The sequence below is a fragment of the Lynx rufus genome, unplaced genomic scaffold, assembly GCF_022079265.1.
Source record: "Lynx rufus isolate CCGP_SWC_20201006 ecotype Redwood Valley unplaced genomic scaffold, mLynRuf1.p SCAF_16, whole genome shotgun sequence".
NCBI classification, from domain to species: Eukaryota; Metazoa; Chordata; class Mammalia; order Carnivora; family Felidae; genus Lynx; species Lynx rufus.
In genome coordinates, this window is record NW_025814830.1 from 45,558,635 (window position 1) to 45,584,666 (window position 26,032).

Sequence of the window (26,032 nt, forward strand, 5' to 3'; positions counted from 1 at the left end):
TGATAAGCAGGGTTCTTTAAATACTGTTCTTCCAGCCCAGTGCAAAGGAGCCAAAGGTTTAGATCTCTAATTGTTCTAGGAGAGTAGAATGCTGGTGTAGAATCTGACGAAATACCAGAGGTGATCCAGCCTAGATCTTTCTTTCAGTCACGAATCCCTTGGAAAACCTAATAAAATGCATGCATCTTTTCCTGGAAGAATTCACACAGAAACAGGCACATAAAATCTCAGGGGGTTAGCCGATCTAATGAATCCCAATCAAGAAAGAATCCCTTCCTGGGGCGTCTGGGTGGCTCAGACAGTTAAGCACCTGACTCTTGATTTCAGCTCAGGTCATGATCTCACAAGCCACTGTGTTGGGCTCCGTGATGATAATGCTCTCTTCCCCTCTCTCTTTCTCTCAAAATAAATAAATAAACTTTAAGAAAAAGAAAGAATCCCTTCCTTTGAGCGAAAGCATGTGTGGAGTCTTCTGATCCCTCTGAAAACAGTGAAGGTCAGAGTCATGTCCAGTTACATTCCTGCCGGTGAAAACAGGATCTTATCACACACAGAAATGGAGGCATCTATTCATTTCCCTTTAAAATCTGGATCTTCAGAAACACAAGATCTGACACCGATGGGATCAGCAGTTCCGTTCATATATAGATATACGCCATATGTGTATGTATACATATATGTCTTTAATTTGCCTCTATCTTCCTTTTAGAACCATCCACACTTCTTTTCTGCCTGAGAAATGAGAGTTATATTCTCTTCTCTCCATAGAACATAGACCTACCAGCCCCAGCTCACACTTTTAACAGCCTTTTCCCGTACTCCTTAAATGGCTCACCGAAGCTGCAAAATAGTGCGCAAAGCTGTCATGAGGATTCCACTGCACAGCTCCGATGTCCCACTTGCTCTGGCGAGAGATCTTTCGGTGACCTTCGAAAGGGGCATCTAGATTAACGATGTATAAGAATCGGCGGCTAGGAAAACAACATCAACATGATGACAATATAACAGCATTAGCATTAAGACAGAAAAGCACATTTGGAATTACATATGGTTTGCAAAGAGTGCTCAAAAAATCCCCAGGTTTATATGACGTTTATCTACTCTGAAAGGCATACAAGGGACAGGAGGAATTCAAGGTGACAGTTAGGCAAGTGGAAGCCACGTCCCTGCGAGAACCTGTCTCCAGAGATGGTCTTCCCGACTGGATCCTTGGGAGTCTGACATCTTCCCGCCAGCTTCAGCTCCAAGCCCACTTCGCTCCAGCCTTTCCCAACTGCTCAGCTAGGGGTGGTTCCGGTTCCCACACAACTCCCACCGCGCTGTGTGCATTGCGACAGCAGCGCTGATCTCTGTAGTACAACTGCCCACGGTAAGGCTCTGGTCCTGAACCAACCGAGTGGAGCACGGACCAAGTCTCCAGTGTCTGTATGTCCCTCCTCACCAGGCATAGTGCTTGGCATTCAGTAAATGTGTGTTAAACCTATCACTTATCACTTTGCCAAACATCCTGGAGAAAATCTCAAATTCCCTTGCAAGTTGACTACCTGGGAAAGGCAACTAAATCAAGTCTATTGGGAGGGAAATAATAACGAATAAAACGATAACGAAAATAACACATTAAGGGCTGATAATGTTCACGGTGCCAATCAGTATAAAGGATCTGAAAACAGGAATGTCCTGTGTTCCGCCTATTTTCCCTTTGTTTTAAGGGAAAAATCATTGTGTGAATCAACGTCTCAGCAGCCATTAATCAGCTGTTGTTAGAGAGCACTTCAAGCCCCAGAGCATCCATGAGGACAGGTGGGCTCAATGGTGAAGAAAAAGATTAACAGTCCCTGCTCAGAAGAGATGGGAAATGCAAGTTAACACGGCCTGTAAAACTCTAGCAGAAACCCCAGAAGAGAAGGTTAGGGGAGAAGAAAGCAAGCACAGGTAAGACAAATCCACAGAACTTTCAGAACTGCTGGTGCAGAACAAAGATCTAGCATCTCTGACCTACTCTGAAGGAATCACTTGATTCTGGAGCAGGCAGGCTGGCATCTTCCTCTCAGCCTGAAAAACGGGAAAGCATGACAAACGGGGAAAGGCTGAGAGCGATACACATGGGGCGCCATCAACAGGGGGGCCCAGAGACGTTACAGAGCAAGTGCAGAGCAGCAGAAGAAAAGTAGGCACTTCAGGATAAACATACCTGACATATCTCCTTTCTCCCCTGAAGACCCACGAAAGTCAGAGTAAAAACGTACGACACAGAAACCCACAAAGAAAATGAGAGAGGAAATGAAAAGCGGATGGACAAATGGTGATCGATCTAAAGAAGGCAAACACCAAAGTGCCTGCAGAGGGGAAGCGGATGAGAGGCGAGCTGATTCACGCTGCAGAACCGAGGCCGGCTCGGGAGCCGGAGGCTTCAGCCTGCACACAAGGGAAGAGAGGCCTGGAGAACCAAAAGCAGAACAGAACAGGAACTGTTTGAAAGAGGACTAAGGAGAGCGGTTTACACACACCCCACAGAGCCACCTCTCCTTCACCCGGGTGGGGGGGGGTGATGTGCTTCAGACAAACTACTTCAGAGGAGCCCAGGCCTGGGACAAACGGCAGAGCAGTGTGGGAATATGAGGAGCTGTGCTCAAAACAGGGCAGGAAGTGGAATGTGAGACCCTCAGGCCTCTTCCCCTACAGCTGATCTGTACAGTCTTCGCACAGTGACAAAACGATTCTTCTCAGGGGAAAATGACCAGCCCAAGAAAAGAACAAAAGCAAATAAGTAACACAGAACCCAGGAGATAGTGACATCTGGGCACCCTCCAAAAAAAGGGTCTGGTTCCCAGACGACCTCCTTCCAAAGAAGCCCACCGTCACACATGTAAACTGATCACTCTTTGACAGTAACAGAGAGCCAGGTGAGTATCGGTCACCAGAGGAAACCTGAAAGACAGGGACCAATGCAATCAAAAGAAAAAAAAGGAAATGGGTAGTGCCGAGGCAAGAAGAAACCTAGAATTAATATTGTCAGAGAGGTAAAAGAAGACGAGGTAAAGAACAGAGAACAGGAAAGAGCTCCTGGAAATGAAAAGCACAGCTGAAATAAAGAAATCTGATAGAAGAGTAGAAAGTTAAAGCTGAAGGGAACTGTCAGAATGCAAAACAAAAAGGACCAACAGAGAATCCACATAGGATATCCAACACGGACGAACAGCTTCAGAAAGAAGGAGTGCAGGAAATAGAGGGGGGAAATTACCAAAGACACGATGCAGGAAAACTTCTCCAAACTAGAAGACACAGACCTTCCAGATTGAAAGGGCCTTCCCACAGTGCTAAAAATTACTCTGGGTCTTAATCTGAATGGGGATCACATGGGTGTATATATTTGTAAATTTACTCAAGCGGTTAACTCAAGTACATTCTTTACTGTACATATTTCAAGTTCAGTATAAGAAAACAAAATGGTGAACCTTCAAGATTATGTTGAAAAATAAAACAGGTATGTATGTACCCAAGAACACACCAAAACAGGAATGCTTGCCTGGTTTCCAGTGACATAATCCCATTCCCTCCTTGGATGCTACAAATGGCAATGCCCACATGAGTGAATACAGAGAAGTCTAACATTTGAGACACAGTTATTCCTTAGCACTTGAGTATTTTTTTTAGTGTTTATTTACTTTTGAGAGAGAGGGAGAAAACGCAAGCAGGGAAGGGCAGAGAGAGAAGGGGGCAGGGGATCTGAAGTAGGCTCTGTGCTGACAGTAGAGAGCCCAATGCGGGGCTCAAACCCATGAACCATGAGATTATGACCTGAGCCGAAGCTGGATGCTTAACCAACTGAGCTACCTAGGTGCCCAGCACTTGAGTATTTTGTGGGTTGTTAATATGACTACATGATGTCAAGTGTATGTCTATTTGTTTAGATAAAACAAGTAATGATGTTTAAAAAAAAAAAAAAGAAGGGACCCTCTAAGTGCCCAGCACAATGAATGAAAAAGGACACACGCCAAAGCAGTCACGGTGAAGATTTCACACACCTGGAGATAAAAGGAATGCCGGAGACAAAGACAGCATTTTAAAGCTTCCAAAGAGAAAAAATAGGCCGCAAACAAAGTCCAGAATCAGAATGGTATAGGAACTCTCAAAATTACTCTGAGAAAAGAACCCCAAATACTGATTCAACACAACAATTGTTATATAACTACACTGGAAGGAGAAGAAAGTCAGGGACTCACAGAGCAAAGTAAAAGTGCTAAATCCTCATCTACTTTAAAAAGCTAATTGGTAATATCTGGACAAATCAAGATAACAGAATATTTGTGTATTATTTGGAAAAATGGAGGCAACCCCAGAGAAACAGCTAAAAGAGTCTCAAGTAGTTGCTTCTATTGAGTGGGATCAGGATTGGGGAAAAGCTGAGCTAGGATTCTGCTGTCTGACAATATAATCTTTGTAATGCTACTTGACTTTGTCAACTATGTATAGGTATTTCCTTGATTTAAAAAAAAAAAGGTTTAAAAACGGAGTAGGAAATGAATAATATATCCCCAAAACCACTGGCTTGCCACTTTAAATGGGTAAATTGCATGGTCTGTGAATTATATCTCAATAAAGCTTTTTTTTTTAAGTGAGTGCAGAGGGGGCAGTAAAGAAACATATCAATTTTTCCTTATCTATGCATCCAGTGTGACACAAAAAAATGGATTTGGTAACTGTCTCTGGGGATGGGGGTCAAAGAGAAGAGGGAAACTTACTTCCCAATGTAGAGCCTTTTGAATTATTTAAATGTTTGCTATGCTTTTTTTAAGGTAAATTAAAATACGATTTCAAAATAAAATAATGAAACAGAAACTAGTTCGTTATTTAGAAGTGAGTTCATAAACAAGTAAGTTAAAGAAAACACTGCAGACTTAGGTAGTGAGTATGAAAGGGGAGGGGACTCTGACCATTAAATGGCATTATACTGGTACAATGACAAAGTGATCAGCAAATGCTAGGATGGCCCTTAGTTGCCAGAATGTTAAAAATGTTGGGCTGGAAAACACTAGAGAAATCATGTAGTTCTAGTTCTTCATAATGAAATCAAAGTCCTTCACGAGCAAACCAAAGTCCAGGGAGGCCAACTGGACAAATGTCCAGGGGCTCATCATGAATGGCATTGCCAAACCAGAACCCAGATCCCCTTGAACCTGTGAGACCACACCAGACAGCACCCTTCTGCAGAGTCTGGGCAATAAACAGAAAATTGCAATTCCAAGACCAAACTACCAGTCACGCAAATTTCAAAGGAATTTTATTGCTTACATATTAGGGAGGAGACAAAAATAAACTGCAAGTGATCCCTGTTAAGTACCCCTGAGGTCACTAGGATAGCGGAACTAAACCCTACAACCACAATCCTTAAGGATAAAGAGTATTTTCCAACTTCCCAGAAACCTCTCAATTTGCGATTTGTCCCCAGAAATTGCAGCAGAGCTCACTTACCCGGAGAGCACAGCATGCTGCCCCAGACAGTCCACGGACATTGCGGTTGCCTGTGAGAGAGAACACAGGGTCAGTTCTGCCAGCAAAGCCAGCTCGGGTTGGGGAAGACAGGTGGGTAGCCTCGTCTGGGGCTTCCTCTTCCCATGGCCCAGGTAAGTCCCCCGCTGGCAGGTATTATTAGTTCTCCACAGTGGATGCTTTCACTCCCTTCTAATCCTCAACCAGATCTCATACTCACCTTCCTTAATAGGGCAGTTGCTATCTGTTCCCTGACACCAGGATTATATACAAGCAAGCTGGTGTGTTCTAAATTGCGGAGACATCATCTTAGAATTCGGAGAAGCTAACTAGCTTGGAGCTAACAGAGCTACTCAGAGCCCCTTCCAAGCAAAACCTAACCTGGGACATCACACACACATACACACAAACACACCTACCCCACCCCACCCGTCACCCCCATGCCTTTCCAAAGGGCATGGACTTCTCCTCCAAGCTAAATGGGAAGTGGTAAAGTCAAACACCACCCGTGCTGAATCCACGGTCACGTTATTGAGATGCTCAGTTGCCATTTAATCTGAGATTTCTAGCACATTCTAATGATTTCCATTTCCCAGGTCTCCCAGTTCCTAGGGAGCACCATCTTTTCAGGACCACACTGAATCAAATGAATTTGCATTCAGGCTGAAGCATGAGGCTGATTTAAATCATGGCAGTCACAGCCCTAAATTCTCTTATTTGGACAAGTCCAAATTCTCCTGCATTCTCAAGACATTAGTGCTCCCTCTTATACACCGTCAAGAAATATGCCATAGGTAATGTTGGGGACAAGAAACCAGGGCGCTGTCACTGGAGGCTAAAAAGTGGTTGTTATGCATCCTTCATCCCACTAGAGTCGTGAGCAGAGAAAAGTCCAGCTGGAAAGGCAGGCAGTGAAGTGAGATGCGACTTCTACACTCTTCTGAACAATTTATAGATTAAAAGTATGAAAGCAGGCAAGATGGCACCTCCAACCAGGGGTGGTACGATCCTTCCAGGAGGTGTGTGGTAGGCAGAATCCTAAGGTGGCCCCAACATTCTGGGCCCTTGCTGTACACATTCTCCCCGTTATTCAAATATGAATCTAGGTGCTGCTGTGAAGGGATTTAGCAGATGTGGTTAAGGTCCCAAATCAGTCGACCTTAAGAGACCTCAAACAACCCAAATGTCCATCAGTAGGTGAATGGATAAACAAAACACGGCACACACATACGACGGCATACATACTATCGTGTGGATGAACCTTGAAAATACTATGCTAAGTGAAAGAAGCCAAGCACAAAAGAATACTGCATGATTCCACTTATGAGGTACCTAGGATAGGTAAATTCATAAAAGGGCAAGTAGAAAAGAAGTGGAAGGGGACAGGGAGTGGGGAATGGGGAGTTACTCTTCAGTGAGTACATTCTGTTTGAGGGTTGGGGGAAGAGAGAGAAACCTAATCACATCAGCCCTGTAAATCTAGGTCTAGAAGTCGGAAACAGAGGCACTCAGAGATTCTAAGGACGAGGCATTTATGTGAAGATTGCTGCTGGCTGTGGAGGTGGGACCACATGGCAAGTCCCTGAAAGTGGCCTGTAGGAGCTGAGTGTCCCCTAAATAACAACCAGCAAGAAAACAGAGACTTCAGTAAAAAAATGTTTAAAAAGGGGCGCCTGGGAGGTGCAATCGGTTGAGCATCCGACTTCGGCTCGGGTCATGATCTCGGTGTTGACGAGTTCGAGCCCCACGTCAGGCTCTGTGCTGACAGCTCAGAGCCTGGAACCTGCTTCGGATTCTGTGTGTGCCCCTCCCCTGCTCATGCTCTGTCTCAAAAATAAATAAACATCAAAAATTTTTTTTTAAATTTTCTTTTTTTTTAAAAAAAAATTTTTTTTTCAACGTTTATTTATTTTTGGGACAGAGAGAGACAGAGCATGAACGGGGGAGGGGCAGAGAGAGAGGGAGACACAGAATAGGAAACAGGCTCCAGGCTCTGAGCCATCAGCCCAGAGCCTGACGCGGGGCTCGAACTCACGGACCGCGAGATCGTGACCTGGCCGAAGTCGGACGCTTAACCGACTGCGCCACCCAGGCGCCCCTTAAAAATTTTCTTAAAAGAAGCGCCTGGCTCTGGCTCAGTTGGTAGAGCATGTGACTCTTGATCCTGGGGTCATGAGTTAAACCCCCATGTTGGGTGTAGAACTTACTTAAAAATGAAAGAAGGGGCACCTGGGTGGCTCAGTCTGTTAAGCATCCAACTCTTGACTTCGGTTCAGGCCATGATCTCATGCTTTGTGGGATCAAGCCCCATGTAGGGCTCTGTGCTGGCAGCGCTGAGCCTCCTTGGGATTCTCTCTCTCTCTCTCTCTCTCTCTCTCTCTCTCAAAATCAATAATAAACTTAAAAAAAAATGAAAGAGAAGAGAACCCCTTGAGATAATGGTGACCTAGGAAGGAACTTCCTCCACTCCTTCCAGAATGACAATTATGACAACGAGCATGTGATCCTCTCCTCTTCTCTGAGACCCTGAGAGAGCCAGCATCCAGGTGGGAAGACGCCAGAAATTATGCAAGAAGAAGTGAGGTGTCATTACCCAGGAGCTGGGGAAGAGGTCTCTCCCACCTCCTCCTCAGCCCCCACCTTCCTCCTCTAGTCCCCCAACCTGTGCCAATTGTAGTTTCATGCAATAAAAAGGCCAAACTTTTTATTCCATAAAACATGAAGGACAAAACTCAAAATTTGAAAAAAGAAGGAAAAGAAAAGAAAACAGGGACCTCAGTCCTATAACCCCAAGAAACTGAATTCTGCCAACAACCTGAATGGGTCTCTTAGCAGATTCTTCCTCAGGCCACTGAGCCTCCAGATGAGAACACAGCCAGCTGCCTCCTGGATTTCAGCTTAGGGGACTAAACCGAGAAAGCAGCCACGCGGCGCCTGGGATTCTGACAGGCAGAACTATGAGCTAATCAGTAGGTACTGTTTCAAGCTGCTTAGTTTGTGGTACAGTGATAACAAAGAGTGACCCAGTAACAATAATTAATAATCATCATCGTAAAGTCATGCCCTTTGACTCAAAAATTCCACCTCCAGAATCCATCCAAAACACAGGAAAACTTTTATGCACAGAGTTGCTTGTTTCATGTTATCTACAAGTAAATTATGCATATTCACATAAGGGAGTATCCTGAAAGTGTTTAAAAATGACACGGAAAAATACAGGAGCCAAAAACTGCAAACAGAGTATCATAACTCACCATATCACCTCATCGGAGGAAGTTATTATTTAAAAGGAAGACAAAAAACACTAACTGAGGTTTCCCTACTCCTACCTCAGAAAAAAGGGGCCAACATCATCATGTTCGTAGCAGCACATTAAGGACGGTCATGCTGGGCTGTCAGGAGAATGCAAAGAGGGAAAGCAGAAAAGAGAAGATCCCCTAACCAGGGTAGAAGCTGGTGCTCTGTGGGGGACAAGAGTCCCCGGAAGGCCTCCTCACCTCAGGGCACCAGGCAGGGACTGGCTGGGAGATGCTAAGTCTGGGCATCAGGGGGTTAAGAACCACAGCAACCCCGTGATCCTGCTGCAAGAGAGGAAGCGAGCCCCAGTGATGGCTAGGAGAGAATTCCCTGTGGGAGAATTCCCCCACAGCCTGCAGGAAAGGGAGATTAAAGACTTAGAGGAGTAAAGTAGTATTTTATACCTACTATGAACTGAAATTTAAATCAGCTACTTATGCCTTAAAAAACACTGAAGAACATATATCAGAATGTTTCAATGGCAGTTGTTCCCACAGGGTTTTTGTCTTACTCCTCTACATGAGCCTACGTTTTTGTACTACTTACATATTTACATGACTTTATAATTAAAAAAAAAAAAAACTTTTTCTCAAGGCATCCCAAGCCTCTTCTGTTTCCACGCTTCCGTCCTAGCCTCAGTCCTCAACGCCTGCGGCCTGGCGGACACAACCTCAGACAGTGTGCCTTCCCCACTCCTCTGTTCCACCCGACACGGAACTTCTGAAAGCGGAGTTCGGACTACATCGCTCCGCTGCTCCAAAACCTTCCTTGGTTTTCTACCGAAGGCTGAAGACAATCAAGTGGAAATCTTCCAAACTGGATGCTTCCAGAACTTTTTAGTCTGACCTTCCTTCTCTACTTGCCCAGGCCACACCCATTCAAAGCTCTCACCTTTCTCCAAGGTCAGCGATGCTCCCAATTCTAAAGAGATGCTTAAGCTCCTCTTCCCATCTGGAAGGTCCTTCTCGCCTGCTCTGCTGTTGAAATTCTACTCATCTTTTAAGTTCCAAGACATACGTCCCCTAAGAACCTCACCCAGAGTCTGCCATAGGGATTCCACCCTCTCCCAAAGCACCTTCTCTGCCCCCGTCACAGGGCTTGCTGTCACTTGCCATGTGGTAGCGGCTGCTGCACACGTTTATCTTCTCCCACTAATTGGGGAGCCCCCAGAAGGCAGGGTCCATCTTCCTTCTCCCAGAGCACCCAGCGAGGTGCTTTGTACATGCAGGTGCTCTGTGAACATCTTCTGTTTGGAAGATAGGTCAGAACCAGGTCAAAATCTGGGTCCTTCCTTTCCAAAATGTGCCAAGGCGCTCCTTGACATCTCAAAGAATTTTTTCAGTAGCTTCCCTTGGTTAATTTATCATCCATGAATTTATCTACATCTGTAAAGTTCCTTCACTTCTTTAATGCCTTCTAGAATAATAAACTTTAGTAGTTTGCTGTCTGCTCTGTGAAACCTTCAACAAGAATAGAAGCATTTGACGAACCAAATGTGTGCACCTTACTCACACTTTATAATGTAAAATTCCAATCATATCTTCTCTCAGCCTTTGTTTTTAAGGTACTAAAAAGTCCTCTCCTGACTGCAGGAAAACAAACTTACTGCTCAGAACTGCTCTCTGTCAAAAGAGGTTATCTTTAGGAGCACCTGGGTGGCTGGGTCAGTTAAGCATCCAACTTTGGCTCAGATCATGATCTCACGGTTCACGGGTTTGAGGCCCGCGTAGGGCTCTGTGCTGACAGCTCAGAACCTGGAGCCTGCTTCAGATTCTGTGTCTTCCTCTCTCTCTCTCTCTGCCCCTCCCCCACTCGTACTCTCCCTCTCTCTAAAAAATAAACATTAAAAAAAAAAGAGAGAGAGAGACCTTTAAACATAAGAGAATAAAGTTTTTAATAGCCCTTGTTCTTCCAATTGCAGGATGGGAGCTTTTGTGACACACTTCAGGAGTCGTATGACCTTTCTGAAATAACACAACCATGGCGCTGACAGTGACACTTGATTCTTGTTGGCCTGGAAAATATGTAATTAATAATTTGGAAAAAGATGGCTAACTGAAGGCTACTAAAAAGATATCAACTCCAAGAGACTGTGTAGGCCTCTGTACACGAATGGATGCTGCTCTGGTTTAAAAAGCCATTTCTGCACGAAGCCAGCTGTGTTTGTAAGCGCTTGATTTCACCAAACCAAGGAAACTGACCACAGTTTATCAGAAGGAAGAAAGACTCTACATGGCATTTCTGCATGTGTAAAATGGAAATCATCTGGCACAGCAGAAAGGGTGTGCACGAGCTTTGGGGTCAGAATTGGATTAAAAACTGTCTTTTACCACTTCTCAAGTGTACAATAGAAAATGATCCAGCAAAGGTTGTCACAGACCTCTGGTGTTGTTGAAATTAGCAGATACTTTTTATTAGCTGTTTTAGTTGATTTCATGGCAGTATCAGAACTAATGATCACTCTCTCCTTAAGACCTTTGGCTTCCATAACATGACTCTCTCCTGGGACCTAACTCTGGACGTCCCTTTCTAGTCTGTTCCTAATCAATCCATTTCTCCCCATCTCTGCCTCAGCTCAGGCCTGTGTCGGTCCTCACCTGGAAAGAGACACCCATCTACCACCAGCCCAGAGCCACCCTCAGGGCTGGTGCTGGGTCCCACAGCTCTCAGGATGAAGGACAACACCCTTAGCATGACATTAAAGATCACTTAAGACCTCTCTCTGGCTCACTTCTACAGTCCATCTTAGGCCTCTCACCTTCCAACCCCATCCCAACATTCCCGCCATGATGAATTTGTTATCATGAATTCCCTCCAGCCCTCCAAATCCAAGCAAGCACCACCCTCTCACCTCCGGACCCTCACATCAGCCGCTTCCTCCACCTGGGTGACCCTTCTCTCCATGCTTCACCTGGCCAATGCCTTCTTGTCCTTCAGGATTCAGTTCAGGCTCATCCCAGGAAGTTATTCTGACCCATCCCCTCTGGCACACACCAGGGAGTCACCTGTGCTTCCACAGGACCCAAGGCTTATCTCTACGTACTACTTGTGGTACTTTATAATAATCCCCTATTTACTATTACATGACCTCGGTCTGACTGCAATTCCTTAAGGGTAAAAACCAATTCACAAGTACAATGCCTAGCACAGCACATGGCGTGTACTCAATAAATGCTACCTATCATAGACAATATAGGTCTTAAAAGCTCATGCTGTACAAAAACTTGTACACAAACGTTCATGACATCATTAGTCCTCACAGGCAAAGAGCGGAAACCACCCAAATGTCCAACAATTGATGAATGGATAAACAAAACGTGATATAGCCCTACAGTGAAATATTATTCAACCCTAAAAAGGACTGAGCTTCTGATACATACGTATGGATGAGCCTTTAAAAGAACTAAGTGAAAGAAGTCAGTCACAAAGACCACATAGTCTAGGATTCCATTTCTATGAAACGTCCAAAGAGGCAGATCTATAGAGAAGCAAGCAGATTAGTGATTGCTTAGGGCTGGGGGGGGGGGGGGGGGAGCTGAAGGATAGGGGGCAGGGGAGGTGATGTCTAAAGGGTACAAGGTTTCTTCCTAGGGTGATGAAAATGTTCTAAAAATGACTGTGGTGATGGTTTCACTCTGTGAATGTACTAAAACCCACTAAATTGTGTACATTTTAAACAGGTGAATTATACAAGAGGTGAATTAGATCTCAATAAAACTGCTATCCTCCCCCCCCCCCCAAAATTGATAAATACAGTGTGCTCTTGGTTTTGGGACTAGATTCACATGATTCATCACTTAGATACAACACCCACTGTTCATCCCAACAAGTGCCTTCCTCAATGTCCATCATCCATTTTTCCCTCTCCCCTGCCCCTCCATCAACCCTCAGTTTGTTCTCTGTATTTAAGAGTCTCTTATGGTTTGCCTCCCTCTCTGAAACTATTTTTTTCCCTTTCCCTTCCCCCATGGTCTTCTGTTAAGTTTCTCAAATTCCACATATGAGTGAAAACATGATATCTGTCTTTCTCTGAACGACTTATTTCACTTAGCATAATACCTTCCAGTTCCATTCACGTTGCTGCAAATGGAAAGATTTCATGCTTTCTCATTGCCAGGTAGTCTTCCATTGTATATATAAACCACATCTTCTTTATCCATTCATCAGTTGATGGACATGTGGGCTCTTTCCATACTTTGACTATTGTTGATAGTGCTGCTGTAAACATTGGGGTACATGTGCCCCTATGAATCAGTACTCCTGTACCCTTTGGATAAATTCCTAGTAGTGCTGTTGCTGGGTCGTAAGGTAATTCTATTTTTAATTTTTTGAGGAACCTCCACGCTGTTTTCCAGAGCGGCTGCACTAATGTGCATTCCCACCAACAGTGCAAGAGGGTTCCCATTTCTCCTCATCCTCACCAACATCTGTTGTTTCCCGAGTTAACATTTTCATCTTTTAGAAAACAACCGGTATGATACTTTACAAATGGTCAGGGGACACTGAATTTGGAGATGGATTGCATTACCAATCCATTTTGGATTTACAGTTAAATTTTGGTGCAAACACAATGGTTCTGTTAGAAAGCTCATCTCTCTGGGAAGATAATACATAGCTTCATAGGGCTATCTTGCTACCCTGATTCAATGCAAAAGAAAGCCTCCCTACAGAGACCACTGCTATCTGCAGAACAAAAGCCAACGTTTGTTTATTTCTTCAAATAAACTAGCAAAGAAATCAACTCTTCCTCTTTCAACCTCAGCTGAATTAGAAAGAGCAGTTCAAAAATATGAAAACACTTTGCCTATTCATCCTTCCAAATGACGCAAAGTGGAAACATCCAATCAGTGCAAATCAGAGCTAGGTCAGCTCCCCGAAAATCAGTTTGTCACATGCCTGAGCAATGACTGTAACGTATGTACTATCAGATTTCATAGAATAAAACCACAGACTGAAACCCACTGACATAAAAAGGATCAGAGCATTTCCAATGACAATATCCAATCTCTTTATAAATCAGAGACAGCCACTGCTGCCAAGGCTGCTTTTGAACCATCCTTGTCTAATGCTTTCTAGAGGTTTGTATCCGAGGTTCTGTTCACACACTCAGCACAATGGGTGTTTCTTGGGAAGTCTCCGTCTAATATGAGAACATCCTCACATTCCCACAAGCTAAGATGGCACAGAGTGGGTATCACTAGGAAAATCACCTAACCTTTCTGAATCTCAGGTTCCATGTCCATAAAATAAGAGGGTAGACGGGCTGTCTTCCACAGGTCCTCTCGGCTCCATAAGGCTATCTTGTCGGGCTGTTTCTTGCTTCCTTACACAAGCTTTCTAATATAATCATAATAATTAACACATAGCAAGCAATTAATATATGCCGATCACTGTGCTAAGCGCTCTATGTTGATTATCTCACTCAATCCTCACATTAACTGTCAGGTGGTGTGCAGAAAAGAGTTACCCCAGCAGGCAGGAGACGGCTAACCTCAGAAAGGCCTGCTTGCAAGGCTGGCTTTCGGCTGGTGTCTGGGAACTTGGATTTGGAGTGTTCCCACCATTCCCTAACTGATAAGAGTGGCTCACTGTGCCTACGCTATGTGTACAAACAATGTGGTTTATGCTGAGCGCCTGCCGCCCTGCTGGGGGTGTGCGATTGTGATTCATGCGCTCCAGAGGGAGCCTGGGTGACCCGCCCCAGATAAAAACCTTGGGCACTGAGTCTCTAATGAGCTTCTCTGGTACATTTCACATGCGTTGCTATAATTCAAAACTGGAGGAATTAAGCATGTCTGAGGGACTCCATTGGGAAAGGTCTCTTGCACCCAGTTTCCTCCAGACTTCACGCCATGTGCCTTTTCACTTTGAATTTGCTTTGTGTCCTTTCACTGTAATAAATCGTAAGTGCAAATACAGCTGTGAATCCTCCTAGCGAAACCAGGAGTGGTGCGGGGAATCCTGGACACAGGCAGATACTATTACTCTTGTTCTATGTATAAAGAAACTGAAGCTTAAAAGGAACTAACGTGCCAAAGATCACATGCAGATAGATGACATAACCTGGATCCTGACACTGTGCTCCAGCTCCAAACTCTTTTTTTTTTAATTTTTTTTTCTTTTTTTTTTCAACGTTTATTTTTTATTTTTGGGACAGAGAGAGACAGAGCATGAACGGGGGAGGGGCAGAGAGAGAAGGAGACACAGAATCGGAAACAGGCTCCAGGCTCTGAGCCATCAGCCCAGAGCCCGACGCGGGGCTCGAACTCACGGACCGCGAGATCGTGACCTGGCTGAAGTCGGACGCTTAACCGACTGTGCCATCCAGGCGCCCCTCCAGCTCCAAACTCTTAAACTCTTGGCTGTACATACTCTTCCCCTATTCATTACTGCATCTTTACATCAAAAGTTCTAGAAAACAAATAATTTGCAGAATTCACAGCATAATAGTCACTTTCACCAAAAACAGCTCTACTATGCCCTTCCATCCCCATAGTTTTCAAAATGAACTTTCAGGGAAACTAGGAAAGCTGGGACCAAAGCTGGACTGCTCCAGGAAAACGTCTGGACTATATTAACTATTCATAGCCTTTTAGTTAAAGAATTTGCTGAGTTGTGTTTTATTTTTGATTTGTTTATTTAGAGCAAAAAAAAAAAAAGCCTCAATTTTTATCTGTCTGGACGAGTTGCTGTAATGTTGAGACTAATAAGTCACCCACCATTAGGGAAGCAGGGAATACACTTTCTGCTGAGATGCTTCATTTTTAATTTCAAAAAGAAACAGAGTAGCAAGAAAAAATTTATTGGAGAATGGCTCTATGAACCTAGAATATAGATTTTTCTTAAATAGACTGAAAAACCACAACCTATAAATTCAACTGCATTAAAAATACACTTCTAGGGGCTCCTGGGTGGCTCAGTCGATTAAGTGTTGGACTCCTGACTTCAGCTCAAGTCATGATCTCACGTTCGTGGGATCAAAGCCCACATCAGGCTCTGAGCTGGCAGCACAGAGTCGACTTGGGATTCTCTCTCTCCCTCTCTCTCTCTGCCCCTGCCCAGTGTGAGGACCTGTGCCCATGCACGTTCTCTCTCTCTCAAAATAAGCAAACAGTAAAAAAATTTTTTTCAATAAAATAAAATCTTCAAAAAGAGAGAGAGAGAGAAGAAAGAAAGAAAGAAAGAAAGAATGAATGAAGGAACAAACTTGACCACAGTGTGAAGAAGTGAAAGGCTGCTTAAAAATGATGAAAACCTTAGTGGAGTCTGTAAGACTAAAGGGGAAAAGAACTGTACATAAGCACCGCACTCCAGCTGATAAAGTCACTCCTACAAGGGTACAGGTTAACAATTCTGAAACGACCATCCGTGTATTTTGGAATGAACAATTAAGTAAATGGACAGAGGATGGCTGGGGCCCCGTTTCTCGTGACTGGCGTGGGAGATTACTGACAAGCAAAGGGTGGAGCCACAACGACACTTGTGGTAATGACTTAGAGTAGATGTTAAACATGAACTCCCGTTCAGCTTAATATACAGATGGTTACATATACATACACTTACAGATACACACATATTCATGGATTAGTAGTATATTTCCTGTTTTGTCATATGAGTGCCTGGAAGTGATGACACCCCACGAGCAACGAGCACATCTGTAACCAGGTTTTAGTATCTGATGTCATTCTCCAATAAAAGAAACCAGGACTCCTTGGACAAATGGCTAATTCTGGGACTGGGGCAGGAAAATATACATGATGAGAGTTAAGCATCTTATAGTACCAGAAAATAAGGAAGTACTGTGTATTTTAAAAACATACAAACAAGTGGAAACAATGATGGGGGTCATGCCAAAGGAATACATGAAACATCTGAAAGAGCTCCCAATGGTGAAAACTGGGACAATTGGAGCAACAAAATAAATATAGTAAAATAAAGTAGTATTGGATTATAATCCAAGGTATAAAATATATATCACACTGATACAAGCAACTAATTCAAGAAAGAAACAAACAAACAAACAAAGAAGGGGAGAAAGAACCCTCCACTGTTTTGTTTTTTAATTTTTTTTTTTTAACGTTTATTTATTTTTGAGACAGAGAGAGACAGAGCGTGAACTGGGGAGGGTCAGAGAGAGAGGGAGACACAGAATCTGAAACAGGCTCCAGGCTCTGAGCAGTCAGCACAGAGCCCGACATGGGGCTCGAACCCACATACCACGAGATCGTGACCTGAGCCGAAGTCGGACGCTTAACCGACTGAGCCACCCAGGCGCCCCAACCCTCCACTGTTTAAATTCAGGCCTCATGGGGGAGCCTGGACGGCTCAGTTGGTTGAGCGCCCGACTTCAGGTCAGGTCATGATCTCACGGTTCATGGGGTCAGGCCCTGTGTCGGCCTCTGTGCTGACAGCTCAGAGCCTGGAGCCTGCTTTGATTCTGTGTCTCCCTCTCTCTCTGCCTCTCCCTTGCTTGTGCTCTGTCTCTATCTCTCAAAAATAAACAAACATTAAAAGAAATTTTTTTTAATTTAAAAATAAATAAACAAACTTAGGCTGCATATACAGACGATTTTCCAAATAGTGTAGTATAAACAGAAGGCAAAAAGAGTAAGTTTATAGTAGACAAACCTGACAAGCACTACTTCAGCCAGGTCAACATCACTTTCACAGTAAGTACCGTTGATACGATGTGATGAGAATGATACTTTATCTCTAGGGTCCTCCCCGAAACCCATAAGCCCAGTCTAATCACGAGAAAGACCATCAGACAAATCCAAACTGAGGGATATTCCACAAAACACCTGACTGGTATTCCTCAACACTGTCAAAGTCATCAAAGACATCATCTGAGAAACTGTGACAGCCAAGGAGCCTGAGGAGATGCATGTAAACGTAATGTGGCGTCCTGAATGGAATCCCAGAACAGAAAAAGGACATTAGGTGAAAACTAAGGAAATCTGAGTAAAGTATGGATTCGAGTTAAGTATCAATATTGATTTGTTAATTGTAGAAAATATACCATACTAGTATAGGATGTTTTTGTAAATATTTTTAAAGTTTTTATCTATTTTTAGAGAGAGCACAAATGTGCACAAGAGTGAACACAAATGTTAAACTAAAAAAAGAAGAAGAATATAGCGCTCAAACTCACAAATTGTGAGATCATGACCTGAGCTGAAACCAAGAGTCAGAGGCTTAATCAACTGAACCACCCAAGCACCCCAGAGTATAAGATGGTTTTTAATAGGGGGAAATGGGTGCAGGGTATATGGGAACTCTCTGTACTATCTTCCCAATTTTTCTGTAAGTCTAAAATTATTCTAAAACTTATTTTTAAAACTATGAAAATCTAAACACCTTTTTCCTAATTCGTGTTAAGAGTGTTCATCAACATAATTGATTTTTTTACACTTACTAACTCAACAAACATTTATTGAGTGCTACTGCATACCAAGCACCCCCTCAGGGTGCTCCCCCTGGAGCAGCCGGCGAAAGATGAAAATAAACAGTGACTGAGGGCGAAAGTGGTACAAGATGCGATCTGAGAAGTAGGCAGAGACCAGCCCACAAAACAGTCTAAAATAAGGAATTTATATTCTACACTCCATGCAATAGGAAGTCACTGAAGCATTTTCATCAAAGGAGGGATATGAACAAAATAAGGTTTTAAAAAAATCACCTTGATATTTTATCACAGCTTTAACCATAATTGCCAAAAAGTGGTAACAACTTGAATATCCATCAACGGGCGTATGGATAGACTGTGGCCTCTGCATACACTGGAATACTACTGGTGGGCAATAAAAAAGAAGAGACTAACTGGGATGCTTAACAACCAACACAGATGAATGTCAAAGGCACTGGGTCAAGGGTGACAGGCCAGGTTTAAAGGGCTCCACACTGTACAATCCTTGTCTTACATAAACCACCTCAGGGGCGCCTGGGTGGCTCAGTCAGTTGGGCGTCCGAATTCGGCTCAGGTCATGATCTCGCGGTCCGTGAGTTCGAGCCCCACGTCGGGCTGTGCTGACAGCTCAGAGCCTGGAGCCTGTTTCAGATTCTGTGTCTCCCTCTCTCTCTCTGACCTTCCCCCATTCATGCTCTGTCTCTCTTTCTGTCTCAAAAATGAATAAACGTTAAAAAAAATTTAAAAAATAAATAAATAAATAAACCACCTCAGCAGCTGCCAGAGGGCGGTGCTATGACTGTCTACACAGGGGCACCAGGGAACTGTGTGGCGGGGTTCTGTATTTTAATTGTGGTGGTGGCTACAGGACTACATACAGTGGCCAAACTCAACAAATTTTATACTTAAAAGGGGGAATTGTATATCAACTATACTTCAATAAACTTGGTTTAAAAAAAAAACCACTCTGGGGGAGGAGCCTAGATGGCTCAGCAAGTTAAGCATCTAACACTTGATTTCAGCTCAGGTTATGATCTCACAGTTTGTGAGTATGAGCCCCGTGCTGATTACTTGGAGCCTGCCTGGGATTCTCTGTCTCCCTCTCTCTCTCCCCCTCTCCTGTTCATGAGCGCACACTCTCTCTCTCTCTCAAAATAAACAAATAAACTTAAAAAAAAAAAGAAAAGCCTTTAAGGGCACCTGGGTGGCTCAGTTGGTTAAGCGTCTGACTTCAGCTCAGGTCATGATCTTGAGGTTCGTGAGTTCGAGCCTGGCGTCAGGCTCTGTGCTCACAGCTCGGAGCCTGAAGCCTGCTTTGGATTCGGTGTCTCCATCTCCCTCTGCCCCTCCCCTGCTCACGTTCTCTCTCTCTCTCTCTCTCTCTCTCTCTCTCTCTCTCGCTATTTCAAAAATAAAATAAAAAGCATTTAAAGAAATATTTTAAACAAAATAAAATAAAAGCCTTTAAAAAAACCACTCGGCTCTGCGGAAGATGAAGTGGAAGGAAGCAAAAAGCCAGGATGCAGGGAAAGTGGTGCTGAGTATGTCCAACTACCTTGGAATACTGAGTTTTAGACACCTCATGGCTGCCAAAGCAGAGACATTAGGCAAACTGTTGCCATGGGTTTGGTTTCCTGTCTTCATCAGACTCCTATTCTGAACTGTTTCTGCTCTTCCCGTTGGTTTAGAGCTTGTGAACTGCACATTCCACCATCTTACGTCTTTGAGAGTGAAACTATTTCATCTCCAATGCAAGAGCATAGCTACTAGCTACAAGTGGCTATTTAAATGTCTATTAATTAAATTTTAATTAAATTAAAAATGCCATTTCTTGGTTGCCCTAGCCCCATTCCAAGTACTCAACGGTCACATTTCCATCAATACGGAAAATTCTACTGGACGGTGTTGCTCTAGAAAGTTATCTCTAAGTTTTCTTACAGTCTTAACACTCATCGATTCCAGGGATCACTTCGGAGCAGTTGCCAAGCACCACAGGTTCTTTACTACTGATCAGTGACAGGGACATCTCAAGGCGTTGTTTTATGAAGTGCATGACTCTTGTAGAAAATGTGAAAAAAAGAGTTTCATCTGCAGCGCCCGGGTGGCTCAGCCGGTTAAGCATCTGACACTCGATTTCAGCTCAGGTCACGATCTCACAGCTCATGGTTTGTGAGTTCAAGCCCCACATCGGACTGGGCACTGACAGTGCTGAGCCTGCTTGGGATTCTCTTCCCTCCCACCCCCGCCCCACCTGCACTACGCATGTGCATGGGTTCTCTCACTCTCTCTCAAAATAAATAAATAAAAACTGCAAAAAATAGATAAAAATTAACAATTCAATAAAAGAATATCATAAAGAGACTACCATCAATAAAGAAACCATCAATAAAGAACTTAATTCCATGGCACCTGGGTGGCTCAGTTGGTTGAGGGTATGACTTCAGCTTAGGTCTTGATGTCATCATGGTTCATGAGTTCGAAACCCACATGGGGCTCTGTGCTGACAGTTCAGAGCCTGGAGCCTGCTTCAGATTCTGTGTCTCCCTCTCTCTCTGCCCCTACCCCGCTCATGCTCTCTCTCTCTCTCTTTCAAACATAAATAAACATTAAATAAGAAAAAAAAAATCTTAATTCCAAACAATTCTTTTAAAGAAAAAAAAAGTTTCACCTTTCAGGCTGGGGGTTTTCTCTGAAAAACCAAAATGCTTTAAGTTTTTAAAAAACAATTTAAAAACAATTTTTTTTAATGTTTATTTATTTTTGAGAGAGAGAGAGCAAACAGAGGAGGGGCAGAGAAAGAGGAGACACAGAATCCAAAGCAGGCTCCAGGCTGTGAGCTGTCAGCACAGACCACAACTCTGGGTTCAAACCCACAAGCCATGAGATCATGACCTGAGCCGCAGTCAGATGCTCAACCAACTGAGCCACCCAGGTGCCCCTAAAAAACTATTTTTAAAAGAGGCAGGGTGTTTTGAAAAGTTTATTGTTCTGGCTTTCCTTTTCAAAAACACAATATGAAGAGTTTTGATTTTTTCTGTCTGAATGAAACAGTTAATAAAGCGGGTCCAGATCCCTCCCCGTTGCCACCAGAAACAACCACAAAACCCTGCTAATTCAAACTAGGTTGCACCTTTCCAAACGAATAGAAAAATATAAAAAGAAAAAGAGAAGCTCCCACAAGGCAGTTAAATTGCCCAATTTACTTTGTTCTCCTTCTATGACAACTGCTGTTCAGATTTAATTATTTGATATTACTTCATACATCCTAATATATGTGTCAGCACCCTCTCAGCAGGCCTCTTCAATTACATCTCCATAGAGAAGGAGGGGTGGGACTACCTGGGTTTCAGTGAGAATTAAAGCATTTGCAGATTAGTAGCTTCCAAATTAGCAGGCTCAGAGGTACCATACATGACTCTGTTGTTAGTCCCCGTGAAAGCAATTAACAAGGAGGGCAACAGGAGTACACTTCTTTTTCCCGAGGAGTCTGGCGCCTCCCTTGGGGACAGCAGGCCTCCCAAGACACCGTGCTGACAGTGCAAAATGTCTCAGAAACCTTTAATCCGAATCCTGTGGCTCAAATTCTCCCTGGGGGCTATGTATCAGAGGGGACCACAGAGCAAAGCGGTGGGTGGCTCCTCCACTCATTAATCTTTATGGCAAAAAAAAAAAGCGATGGAGTTTTAGAAAGAAGAAACCACATCACCCCTTGATGTAATCCAGAGTTCCCTTCAGTATAATTCACCTGAGTACTGATACAGTGTGCGCTGTGCCCCAGGCAAGGGCTCAATAAATTCCTGTTGAATCAATCTGTGAATGAAAGCCTGGCCCACAGAAGGTAATCAATAAATATTTGTTGAATAAATGGAGAATCACCAAGACCCTGTCCTAGGTGATGGAGTAGGGGAAATGGGATATTTATTGTGGAATGACTGTATGACAGATTCCTACAGACCCGAAGCAAAGTAGTGCAATGAACCCAACAAGATTCCTGGGGCCGGATGCCTGCATTCAAATGCCAATCTGGCCAACATAATGGGAGGCCTTGGCCAAGTCACTTGAGATCACCCAAACGGAGATCATCTTCCTCCTTTGGGGAAAAAAAGAGGTGGGGGGAGGGGGATAATATCGGATAACATCTACTTATCTTGGTTCTTTCATGAATTAGAAAAAGAAAATGTAGACAAGTCGCTTAGCACAAGGCCAGGCATTAGGAAGGCACGACATAGAAAAACGGTAAAAATCTCTTTAGTAAGTGCTAACGTTCCTGTTCCTGGAGGCTTACCACGTGCCCGTCACTGTGCCACATATTCTAAATATAAAATTCTCACGCCAACCCTACGGAGGTAGGAACGACTCGCACCTTCTCACAGGTGAGAAAACTCATGCGCTGAGGGGGAATGACCGGCTAGGGCTAAGCCGGGATTCTAGGGCTCAGCCCGGATTCGAACCCGAGCAATGCGTGCAGCGCACACTCCTACTCTGTATATAATACTTTCACTATTCTACCATCAGCAACCACTTAAAAGCTTAGTTGCAGAAACAGGCACTTTACACGCAGTCTTGTTTTTCTTTTCATCAAATCCACTCCAAAGTCCCGTGAGGCAAGGTTAAGGTCACGCAGCTGAGGCTCAGAGAAGTTGTGCGGCTCACCCAAAGTCACTCAGCCTCGAGTCCCGGGGCCTCGGGGAGCATATCCTCTCCTCACCACCCTGGTCTGGGAAAGCCTTCCCTCAGCAGTCACTCGCGCTCAATCTTTGCGCTTCGGTGTCCCAAGGCCGACCCTACTACCCGGACCACCGCGGGGAATCCCGATACCCCATCCGCGATCGCCCCAACCGCCCCCAAAGGTCATCAAGGCTCCCCTCGTCCGCTCGGGTCTGACAGCTCCGGGTCAACCCTAACCTAATTCCCCAGAAGGGGCTAGAGGATAGCCTTGGCACCCCCAAGACGGACTCGGCAACGTGGGGGAGGGGAACCACGGAGGGCGCATGCCCAGAAGGCTCCATTTGGCCCCCAGCTCACCTGGGAGTCGCGGAACTCTACCACCACGTTCTCGCTGCTCCATCGCGCCGCCATCTCCGCACGCAGCCGCCCCGGCCCCAGGGCTGCGCGTTCCCACCCCCCCCCGAAACCTGCGTTCCCGGGCTCGGTGAGCCCCACGCAGCCCGCGAGGGAGCCCTGCCACGCCCCGTCCCCCTCTTCCGCCTGACCTCAAACCATTGGCTGACCCAAACGCAGGCTCCGCCCCCTCTCCTCGGCTCCTCCAATTGCGGCACGGCGCCTACCCCAAACAGACACGCCCCCTCCATTTCCGTCCCTCGGCTTGAGTGACCCACGCTCCCCGCAGCTGCGGGTACCCGCCCCCTGTCGCAAGCTCTACCGGGAGTCGTAGTCCAAGGGTGAGCGGCGCGGGGGTAACTCGCGGAGAGCTCGCGAGTTAGGATTTGGCGAGGGGAGGCGCGTGTTGTCCTCCCTGTCTCCTCGCGGGTGTCCCCCAGTAGGGCCCCGGCGAACCAAAACCCGGCATTCGCGCAAACCAAAGATTTACCTCATCTCCTGAGGCCGCCAGTAAAGGCATTGATAAGTCCGAAGGCACGATTTTTTTTTCATAGGAAACAGCAGCGCCTACCAAAGTGACCAGGGACCCCAGGGGGTCTCCAAAGGTGAAACATTTTTCATAATCATACTAAGGTAGTTATTTGCCTTTTTCACTTTCGTTCCAGAAGCTATGTGGTATATAGTAAACAACATAAGCAGATGTGAGAATAGAGGTTTGCTCTTAAGCCAGACGTTAAAGAGATCTGCCACTCTTTGCACTAGAGTTTTTTCGTTTTAGGAAACAGGTATTTTTTACTTACAAAATGTATCAATAATAATGCACATTAATGTTCAAGTGAAATCATGAAATAATATATGTTAAATTCCTGGTTTTAATTTTTTAAATGTTGATTTATTTATTTTGAGAGAGAGAGAGAGAGAGCATGAGCAAGGGAGGGTCAGAGAGACGATCTACAGCAGGCTCCACACCTTCAGAGTAGAGCTCTACGACGCGTGGCTCTGTCTCACGAAACCATAAGATCACGACCACAGACAAAACCAAGAGTAAGATGTTTAACCAACTGAGCCATCTAGGCATCCCTTGGTTTTAACTTCTAATAGTTACTTTCAGTAGATACAGCCCACATGAAAGTTTGGTAGGGAGGGTCCTTAATAATATTTAAGAGTGTAAAGAGGTCCTGACAAAGAGTTTGAGAACCACTGTGCTGATATGGTGAGTGGTGATTAGGTGCTCCTCTTCCGTCCCACCCTCTCAAATCCCGGCTTAACTGGCTTAGCTTCAATTTCTTTACAGAAAGGAGAAATGGGGGCGCCTGGGAAGCTCGGTCGGGTAAGCATCTGACTTTGGCTCAGGTCATGATCTCACAGTCTGTGAGTTCGAGCCCCGCATTGGGCTCTGTGCTGACAGCTCAGAGCCTGGAGCCTGCTTCGGATTCTGTGTCTCCCTCTCTCTCTGCCCCTCCCCCACTCATGCTCTGTCTGTCCCTCTTTCAAAAATATATTTAAAAAGATATATTTAGGGGCGCCTGGGTGGCGCAGTCGGTTAAGCGTCCGACTTCAGCCAGGTCACGATCTCGCGGTCCGTGAGTTCGAGCCCCGCGTCAGGCTCTGGGCTGATGGCTCGGAGCCTGGAGCCTGTTTCTGATTCTGTGTCTCCCTCTCTCTCTGCCCCTCCCCCGTTCATGCTCTGTCTCTCTCTGTACCAAAAATAAATAAAAAACGTTGAAAAAAAAATTAAAAAAAAAAAGATATATTTAAAAAAAAGAAAGAAAAGAAAAAATATATTTAAAAAAGAAAGAAAGGAGAAATGACCTACTTCTGTTTGGTTCTTGTAAGGAGTTAACCACAGGGCCAGGAACGTAGTCAACACTCAAGTGTAAAATTACTATTGTCGTTAATGTTATCACTATTTCTAGGTACAAGTCCCGGCATGAATAGAGATAAGAAGGATCACCTTTCCTTCTGGAGTGTTGGATATAATGGGGAAGACTGACAATATCAACAAATTAGGGTGACCAACTTGCCCAGGAATCCCTTCAGTCCAGACAAAGTGGGAGAGTTGGTCACAGTACAACAGGTACACAGTTTGGAGAATAAATAGGGTTTTTTGTTGTGTTTTTTTTTTCTTTATTTATTTTGAGGGAGAGGGAGAGTGAGCACATGAGGGAGGGATAGAGAGAGACAGAGAGGTAGAGAGAGAATCCCAAGCGGGCTCCATGCTCACAGCATGGAGACCCACGCGGGGCTGAATCCCAGGAACCGCGAGATCATGACCTGAGCTGAAATCAAGAGTCAGACATCCAACCTACTGAGCCACTCAGGCGCCCCTGTTATTGTTGTTGCTGTTGTTGTTAGTGTTTACTTAGTTTTGAGAGAGAGAGAGTGAACGCGCATGCACACACACACGGGTAGGGGCAAAGAGAGGAGGGGACGGAGGATCTAAAGCAGGTTCCATTAGAACAGCAGAGAGCTCCATATGGGGCTTGAACACGTGAACCTCGAGATCATGGCCTGAGTCAAGGTCAGATTCTTAACCAACTGAGCCACCCAGGTGCCCCAATTTTGTTTTTTAATTTTTTTTTTAATGTTTATTTTTGAGAGAGACAGAGACAGAATGCGAGTGGGTTAGGAGCAGAGAGAGAGGGAGACACAGAAGCAGAAGCAGGCTCCAGGCTCCGAGGTGTCAGCACAGAGCCCGATGCGGGGCTCCAACCCACGAGCTGTGAGATCATGACCTGAGCCAAAGTCGGATGCTCAACCGACTAAGCCACCCAGGCG

The 26,032-nt window shown here is 44.7% G+C and overlaps 1 protein-coding gene across 9 annotated transcripts in view; it reads right to left on the reverse strand.

Annotated features, from left to right (window-relative positions):
* WDR59 (WD repeat domain 59) overlaps nucleotides 1–23,316 on the reverse strand; it is an 86,070-nt gene extending 62,754 nt beyond the window's left edge. Inside the window, exons 1-3 of one of the 9 annotated variants that reach the window (XM_047078770.1) lie at nucleotides 23,219–23,314; nucleotides 5,473–5,522; nucleotides 836–942 (exon numbers count right to left, since the gene is read on the reverse strand). In XM_047078770.1, coding sequence (XP_046934726.1) covers nucleotides 836–942; nucleotides 5,473–5,522; nucleotides 23,219–23,261 — 200 coding nt within the window. In that variant the 5' untranslated portion in view covers nucleotides 23,262–23,314. Of the gene's footprint in view, nucleotides 1–835; nucleotides 972–5,472; nucleotides 5,526–23,218 lie in introns of those variants that run through there. The other 8 variants (XM_047078767.1, XM_047078772.1, XM_047078771.1 and 5 more) reach the window with 8 other exon arrangements.
* Between the last annotated feature and the right edge of the window lie 2,716 nt (nucleotides 23,317–26,032).